Source organism: Pelophylax lessonae (assembly GCF_965119305.1).
Source record: "Pelophylax lessonae genome assembly, chromosome: 2".
Classification (NCBI taxonomy): Eukaryota; Metazoa; Chordata; class Amphibia; order Anura; family Ranidae; genus Pelophylax; species Pelophylax lessonae.
Genome location: NC_138769.1, coordinates 734,436,461 through 734,445,537, shown reverse-complemented (window position 1 = coordinate 734,445,537; position 9,077 = coordinate 734,436,461). Strand labels below are relative to the sequence as shown.

The following is a 9,077-nucleotide window of genomic DNA, read 5'->3' as shown; positions in this document are numbered from 1 at the left end:
GCCCCTTAGTCGACACAACTTATGAACAGGGTTAAAGGGGGGGGGGGGGGGGGGTGTTGACAATATTCCTTGGACGGTCCTGATCTTCTCCAAGTGCCTGAGATAATACAACTTATAGAGCGGGTTGGTGAGGTTCAGCTACATTCCTTGGATTGTCCTGATCTTCTCTAAGCTTCTGAGTCAAAACAACTTTCAGAGGGGGGTTGTGCAATATTCCTTGGACAGTCTATATCAGTGATGGCGAACGTTGGCACCCCAGATGTTTTGGAACTACATTTCCCATGATGCTCAGGCACTCTGCAGTGTAGATGAGCATTGTGGGAAGTGTAGTTCCAAAACAGCTGGGGTTCCAAGGTTCACCATTACTGGTCTATATCTTCTTCAAGTATGCTTGTGTGCTTGAAGGCTCTGTAAATATGAAGAAAGCAAAGAGAGGGGGGCGGTGCCACTAAGTGTAGTATAGGATAGTAACATTTAATGCATAGGATTCATGTGAAGAATAATATAAACCCATTATGATTGGTGTGGTCGGATGTCTGTGGTTGTCCTGTGGGCTTCACAACCCCCAAAAATGGCAAGGGGAGGTTACTTCTGGATGTCCTGCAGAGTACCTCCATGCTAATCAGCGTGGAAGACAGAAGCGGATATGACGTCACTGGTGCGGGGTGGAAGTGCGGATCACTGATACACACACTGGAAAAAGCAGAGGAGGTGAGCAGCTTAAATACAGACATAATGGCATATGATGACTTAGGCTGCTCTCCTCAAGGGAGCAGTAGGCCAGCAGAAGAAGCTGTGAGGTCCGAGCGCATATTCTCTGCTTTTTCCAGTGTGTGTATCAGTGATCCGGACTTCTGTCCCATTCCGGTGAAGTCATATCCGCTTTGGCCTTCCACGCTGGTTAGCAAGACATCCAGAAGTAACCTTCTTTTGGCGTTTTCGGGGATTGCGAAACCCACAGGACCACCACAGACATCAGATCACACCAATAATGACGGGGCTTATATTATTCTTCACTCTTATAAGTGTTTTTAATCCTATGCATTAAATATTACTATCTAATACTACACCACCTCTTCTTTGCTTTCCACATACAGTACTTACAGAGCCTTCAAGCACACTTTGAGGATGGCTGCCTAGCTCTAAGTGTTTATTTCTATCTGCCTGGACAGTAGAATTTACTACACCTTATACAAGCAGTCCAGTCTGACCAGAGATATTTGAACTTTTGAAGCGCCAGACTCCCACTGTATTTTATATCTTCTTCAAGCTCCTCTTCAAGCTCCTGAGTCAACACAACTTATGGATGGGGTTAAGGGAGGGGGGTTACAATATTCCTTGGACAGTCCTGATCTTCTCCAAGCTCCTAAGCTTATTCAATTTATGGAGCGAGTTGGTGAGGTTCAGCAATATTCCTTGGACAGTCCTTATCTTTTTCCAGATCCTGAGTCAACACAGCTTATAGAGTGGGGTGATACAATATTCTTTGGACAGTCTTGATGTTCTTCAAGCTCCTCTTCAAGCTCCTGAGTCAATACAACCTATGGACTGGGCAGAGGGAGGGAGTTTACAATATTCCTTGGACAGTTCTGATCTTCTCCAAGCTCCTGAGCTAATCCAACTTATGGAGCGGGTTGGTGAGGTTCAACAAAGTTTGCTTGGATAGTCCAGATTTTCTCCAAGCTTCTGAGTCAACACAACTTATGGAGGAGAGTGGTCCAATATTCCTTGGACAGTCCTGATCTTTTTCAAGATCCTAAGTCAACACAGCTTATGGAGTGGGGTGGTACAATATTCTTTGGACAGTCTTGATGTTCTTCAAGCTCCTCTTCAAGCTCCTGAGTCAATACAACCTATGGACTGGGCAGAGGGAGGGAGTTTACAATATTCCTTGGACAGTTCTGATCTTCTCCAAGCTCCTGAGCTAATCCAACTTATGGAGCGGGTTGGTGAGGTTCAACAAAGTTTGCTTGGATAGTCAAGATTTTCTCCAAGCTTCTGAGTCAACATAACTTATGGAGGAGGGTGGTCCAATATTCCTTGGACTTTCATGATCTTCTGAGTTAGCACAACGTATGGAGCAGGTTGGTGAGGTTCAGCAATATCCCTTGGACAGTCCTGATCTTTTTCAAGATCCTACAAGCTCCTACAAGCTCCTGAGTCAACACAGCTTATGGAGTGGGGTGGTACAATATTCCTTGGACAGTCTTGATGTTCTTCAAGCTCCTCTTCAAGCTCCTGAGTCAATACAACCTATGGACTGGGCTGAGGGAGGGAGTTTACAATATTCCTTGGACAGCTCTGATCTTCTCCAAGCTCCTGAGCTAATCCAACTTATGGAGCGGGTTGGTGAGGTTCAACAAAGTTTGCTTGGATAGTCCAGATTTTCTTCAAGCTTCTGAGTCAACACAGCTTATGGAGGAGGGTGGTCCAATATTCCTTGGACTTTCATGATCCTCTGAGTTAGCACAACGTATGGAGCGGGTTGGTGAGGTTCAGCAATATTCCTTGAACAGTCCTGATCTTCTCCAAGCTCCTGTATAAACACAACGTATGGAGCAGGTTGGTGAGGTTCAGCAATATTCCTTGGACAGTCCTGATCTTCTCCAATAACCTGTGTAAACACAATGATGAGCAGGTTGACGAGGTTGGCTTTGGACATTCCTCATCTTCTCCACACTCCTGAGTTAGAAAAACTTATGGAGGGGATTGGGGGTCTACAATACTCCTTGAACAGTCCTGATGTTTCTTCAAGCTCCCGTGTCAACACAACTTAAGGAAATGTCTGTCTCTCAGTAGGAGTTTTGCCACAAATACTATTCCTGAAACATCTTAACAAACCCTGTAATTTGTCCTGTGAATATATATATATTTTTTTATTTACATTTGGCACCCAAAAGATAGAATGTCTTATATGTACAAAGCATTATGGCAATCCCAACACGGGATACCCAAGATGTGAGCCATACTGCATGGTTCTGTAACGTCTCCAGTTTATAATAACACGACACTGAGGGGAGAGACTGCCTGTCGGCGCACCTGACTCTCAGTGGCCCTTGCGGTCAGTCCAGAAGCTGTTGACTTTGTATAGCAAGAGTTAGACATGGCACTACATTGAACAAGGGGAGAGTTGGTGGTGCTTTAAGGCTTTTGGGGCATTTCGTGGTCCAGTCACCGAAAGATAAACAGTGCATCCAACACTTACATTTACTAAAGTCAAAGGCCAGGCAATTGTCTCTGCTTCTTGTACCGTCTGTTCAGAGAGTGAAGTCCCAGTCCTGTCATCTGGAGGCCCCCCCATGCTCAAGGAGGACCCAGACTGCTGACAGTGGTGTAGCTGAATTTGGAAAGAGATGCCCCAGTGGCTATTATATCCTCCTCCGGTTCACGAAAACGCCGGCAAGGCTTGACGCAGCCTGCAAAAGTTCCCAGGAAGGCTTTGCGAAAACGTTTGTTCATGAAGCAGTAGATGATAGGGTTGACACAAGCAGACGTGTAAGACAGGAGGTGGATGAAAGAGATGGGGGCCCCAGAGAGGATTCTGAATGCGGACTCCTCATCGAAGGCCTTCCAGGTGTTGGCGACGTAGATGGGCATCCAGCATATGAAGAACATGGCCACAATGACAATCAGCATGCGGATGACTCTTTTCTTGGCCATGAGTTTGGCCTCTGAATTGTTGACCCGTGCTCGGTCTATCTTGCTGCAGCTGCTGGGAGTTAATGTGGACATCTCCATGGTGTTGCGGCGTTTGTTCACTTGGATGTAGCAGCCGTCACCCTCATCACAGTTGGTAGTTGATGTTGTTGCTCCTGTCGCCACTCCATTTTTATGGGCTAAAAATAAGAAGAAAAAAAATGTCATTATTATTAATAGAGCACAATCCTGCCAGTTGTTTCAAAGGTAGAAAGATAGAATAAGGAAACACTGTATATGTTTATTTTTGAATGTTTTATGATATGTATGATTTCTGCAATGGGGAAATCTGGAAAATTAGGAAAAGACAAAGATGATATGAGAAGGGTGTCACACACATCGCCTCCCCAATCCAAGGCTAGGTCAACTTTGTGGCACGCGGATGCTGACAATTATGGATTTCCACTTTAATGGTCTAGGCCAGTGATGGCAAACCTTGGCACCCCAGATGTTTTGGAATTACATTTCCCATGATGCTCAACTACGGTGTAGAATGCATGAGCATCATGGGAAATGTAGTTCCAAAACATCTGGGGTGCCAAGGTTTGCCATCACTGGTCTAGGCAGTCAAGTGATTGAGCAGCTGGTCACTATGTGTAAGCCAAACCCCCTGCTGCACTCCGAGTCCTCAATGCCTGCTTGTGTCTCCAGCAGCCCTGACTCCAGTGACTCAGCAACCCCAGTGTCTCCTGTGTCTCCAGTGACCTCAGCATCTCCAGAGACTCCTACACTCCTGTGTTTCCAGAGACTCCTGTGTCTCCAGCTATACTTGTGGCTCCAGTGACCTTGCGTCCTCAGTGACCCTTGTGGCTCCAGAGACCCTTACAACTCTAGAGTCTCCAGTGACTTCAGCATCTCCTTTGACCCTGCACTCCTGTATCTCTAGCAACTCCTACACTTCTGTATCTCCAGTGATTCCTGTGCCCCCAGGGACCCTTGTATCTGCAGTGACCACTATGTTCTTCAGTTAACCTTGTGACACCAGCGACTCCTGTGTCTTCAGTGAGCCTTGTGATTCCAGCGACCCCTGTGTCTTCAGTGACCCTTGTGACTCCAGTGATGCTTGTGTCTTTAACAGCCCTTGTGACTCCAGTGACTCCTATGTCTCCAGAGACTCTAGTGTCTCCGATGACTCCAATGCCCCCGTTGACCTAGCACTCCTGTATCTCTAGTGACTCCTGTGCCTCCAGTGACCAATGTGTCTTTAGTGACCCCTGTGTCTTCAGTGACCCTTTTGACTCCAGCGACCCCTGTGTCTTTGACGACCCTTGTGACTTCAGTGACCCACTATGTCTCCAGTGACTTTTGTATCTCCAACGACTCCTACACTTCTGTATCTCTAGTGACTCCTGTGCCTCCAGCGACCCTTGTGACTCCCAGCGACCCCTGTGTCTTCAGTGACCCTTTTGACTCCAGCGACCCCTGTGTCTTTGACGACCCTTGTGACTTCAGTGACCCACTATGTCTCCAGTGACTCTAGTGTCTCTGGTGACTCCAGCATCTCCATTGACCCTGCACTCCTATATCACTAGTGACTCCTACACTGCTGTATCTCTAGTGACTCCTGTGCCTCCACGACCCTTGTGACTGCAGTGACCACTATGTCTTCAGTGACCCTTTTGACTTCAGTGACCCCTATATCTCTAAGCCACTCTAGTGTCTCTGGTGACTCCAGAGTCTTCATTGACCCTGCACTCCTGTATCTCCAACGACTCCTACACTTCTGTATCTCTAGTGACTCCTGTGCCTCCAGTGACTCTTATGACTCCAGTGACCACTTTGTCTTCAGTGACCCTTGTGACTCCAGAGACCACTGTGTCTTCAACGACCCTTGTGACTTCAGTAACCCCCTATGTCTCCAATGACTCTAGTGTCTCTGGTGACTCCAGCATATCTATTTACCCCGCACTCCTGTATCTCCGACTCCTACACTTCTGTATCTCTAGTGACTCCTGTGCCTCAAGCGACCCTTGTGACTCCCAGCGACCCCTGTGTCTTCAGTGACCCTTTTGACTCCAGCGACCCCTGTGTCTTTGACGACCCTTGTGACTTCAGTGACCCACTATGTCTCCAGTTACTCTAGTGTCTCCGGTGACTCCAGCATCTCCATTGACCCTGCACTCCTGTATCACTAATGACTCCTACACTGCTGTATCTCTAGTGACTCCTGTGCCTCCACGACCCTTGTGACTGCAGTGACCACTATTTTTTCAGTGACCCTTGTGACTCCAGTGACTCCTGTGTCTTCGGTGACCCTTGTGACTCCAGCGACTCCTGAGTCTTTGGTCACCTTTGTGACTCCAGTGACCCCTATGTCTTCAGAGGCTTTAGTGTCTTTGGTGACTCCAGGGTCCCCATAGACCCCGCACTCTTGTATCTCTAGTGACTCCTGTGCCTCCAGTGAACCTTTAAAACTCGAACAACCCCTGTGTCTTCGGTGACCCTTGTGACTCCAGCGACCCCTGTGTCTTCCGTGACCCTTGTGACTCCAGTGTCCCCTGTGTTTTAGTGACCCTTGTGACTCCAGTGACTCCTGTGTTTTAGTGACCCTTGTGACTCCAGTGTCCCATGTGTTTTAGTGACCCTTGTGACTCGCGCAGGCAGCTCATGCAAGGGAGGACGTAAATGGATGATGAAATTTAGGTCCGCGTTGTAGCTGTCTTTCGGCTATAGCGCGGGCATGAAGAAGTTAACCATTTTTTACCCCCTTCATGATCAGGCCATTTTGCTATTCGGCACTGTGCTACTTTAACCGGTGATGGCGCGGTTATGCAACACTGTACACAAACAACATTTTTATCATTATTTTCCCCACAAATAACGCTTTTTTTTTTTTTTTTTTGGTGGTATGTGATTACTAGGTTTTTTGGGATTTTTTTTGCAATATAAACAAAAAAAAAAATTTAAAAACTATATAAAATATATATATATATTTTTACTTTCTGCTATGAAACATATCTATGGAAAACATGTCAAGGATTTCTGAGCTTGAAAACATTTTTTTTTTTTTTTTTACAGAATTCTCAGTTTGAAAGTCAGAATTCTGAGATTAAAAGTCAGAATTTTGATTTTGCAAGTCAGAAATCTGAGATTCCAAGTTTGGAACATGCTAAAATTTATTAAACACAATTCTGAGTTTAAAAGTCACAATTCTGACTTTTAATCTCAGAATTGTGTTTAATAAATTTTAGCATGGACCAAACTTGCAATCTCAGAATTCTGACTTTTAATCTCAGAATTTTGTAAAAAGAAAAAAATTTCAAGCTCAGAAATTTTTTTTTATGATGAAAAATTCAGCAAAAAAAAAAAGTTATTGTGTCTACAAACTATGGGATATATACTGGAATTTTACTTTACTGCTAATGGCAGCGATAAATGACTTATAATGGGACAGCGAAAGTGCAGTGGGCAATCTGACACTAACTGACGCCGGGGGAGGGAACTGACCAACTGCCACTGACATCACCAGTGATATTAATACAGTAATCAGTGCTAATATTATACACTGTAACTGTACTAATGACACTGGCTGGGAAGGGGTTAATATCTAGGACGATCAAAGGGTTAAATAAGTGCCTAACTATGTAAATATATCCAGGTCTGGCAGAGAAAGGGAAATGATATGAGGGGGGGAAAGGACGGGGGAAGGGAAAATGCCAGTAGATCCTGGAAATGGGATATTTAAATGTGCCCAAAATACCAAGAAACAAAAAATAAAAAATATATACAAATTGTATTCAATGTTACAAAGGATAAAATGACAGGTAAGAATAACATGTCAAAATCAATATACCTTGAGAATCACATCATACGGCAGGTGGAGTGACGCGTTTCGCTCAAAACTGAGCTTCTTCAGGATCCAAATGTGTATTCACCTTTACACAATAAAACCAAAATGGCAACTCTGTCTATTCCAGAAAGGGGGAGGGGGGTCACAATAAAATATAATAAAATAGCGTGATGAGCCGGCTTCACGCTATTTTAGCCCCGGTTCACATCAGTGCGATGGCAGACATCGCGTATGATTCGGAGCGCACTGCTCTGAAAATCACATGCGATGTCTGTGCGATGCAAACTCAGCCGTACAGATTTTACGGCTGAATTCACGTCGGATTTCGAATACAACTCGCACAGGACCCTTTTATTGGGTCCGCAGCAGAATCGGATCGCACCTATACGATCCGATTCCTGTCCAAACTGACAGTTCGTACTGCAATATGTGAACTGATCTGGGGTTATCATTAACTATATATTGACACCCTCAGCGATTCGCAAATGGCAGTGTGAACTGCCTGCGATTCGCATGCGATGCGGGAACCCGCAGTGGATTCGCAGGGCTCCCACATAGCATATATGTGAACTGGCACTAAAGGACGGACGGACGGAAGTTGTATTATGTCTCTTCTACATTCTTTGCACACGGGTACTTTCCTTTGATGGATTTGGTCTTTGGGTTCCTGTATGACTCGAAAAAGGCGAATGCGCTTGGGGGATTTTCTTTTGTCATTGTAACCCCCCCCCCCCTTTCTGGAATAGACAGAGTTACCCTTTTTGGTTTTACTGTGTGAAGGTGCACACACATTTGGATCCCGAAGAAGCTCACTCGTTTGGGCGAAACGCGTTGATCCAACTGCCATATGATGTGATGCTCAATGTATAATGATTCTGACATGTTATTATTTATTTATTTACTTATTTTCTCAATAAGCGTATTTTTATTGGTTTGCGCAAAAGTTATAGCGTCTACAAACTATGGTGTATATACTGGAATTTACGCAGCTTTTACTTTCTTTCTTTTTAACTTGTTTTTATTTATTTTTTTCAAACAATTTTATTGAGCAAAAATAAAAGCGATACATTAAAAAAATAATTCTCATATATTAGTATATAGTACAACATTTCTTTTTTTTTTTAATTAAACAAAATCTTTATTGAGATGTCACTTTGACATTTTTTTTTTCAATTTTTATCTTTATTGAAGGTATAATATATATATTCACAATTCTCTTTTCTCTTAAATATATTAATATAAGCTTTGAATCAAAAATAATAACAAAAAACAAAAAATATCTTATCCCTTTCTCTTCAAATAACATAGTATTACTATTTCTGTTTATTGTTCTGAGTATAATAAATACCTTTCACCTCCACATTTTCCATTTATTTGCTATAAACACCCCAAAAAATAAATAAATAAATAAATAAATATATATATATATATATAAATATATATATATATATATATATATATATATATATATATATATATATATATATATATATACACACATATATATATTTATTTATTTATTATTATATAGTACAACAATTCTTTTTTATAAATGTATTATATTTATTTATATATGTATATGTACATATAT

At 43.2% G+C, this 9,077-nt stretch overlaps 1 protein-coding gene across 1 annotated transcript in view; it reads right to left on the bottom strand.

Annotated features, from left to right (window-relative positions):
- Positions 1 to 2,230: 2,230 nt before the first annotated feature.
- The window catches only part of LOC309545624 (cholecystokinin receptor-like), a 133,172-nt gene continuing 126,325 nt past the window's right edge, over positions 2,231 to 9,077 (bottom strand). The window contains exon 5 of the mRNA XM_082244874.1: positions 2,231 to 3,836. Within this exon, the coding sequence (XP_082101000.1) occupies positions 3,304 to 3,836 (533 nt within the window). The 3' untranslated portion in view covers positions 2,231 to 3,303. The remainder of the gene's footprint in view (positions 3,837 to 9,077) is intronic.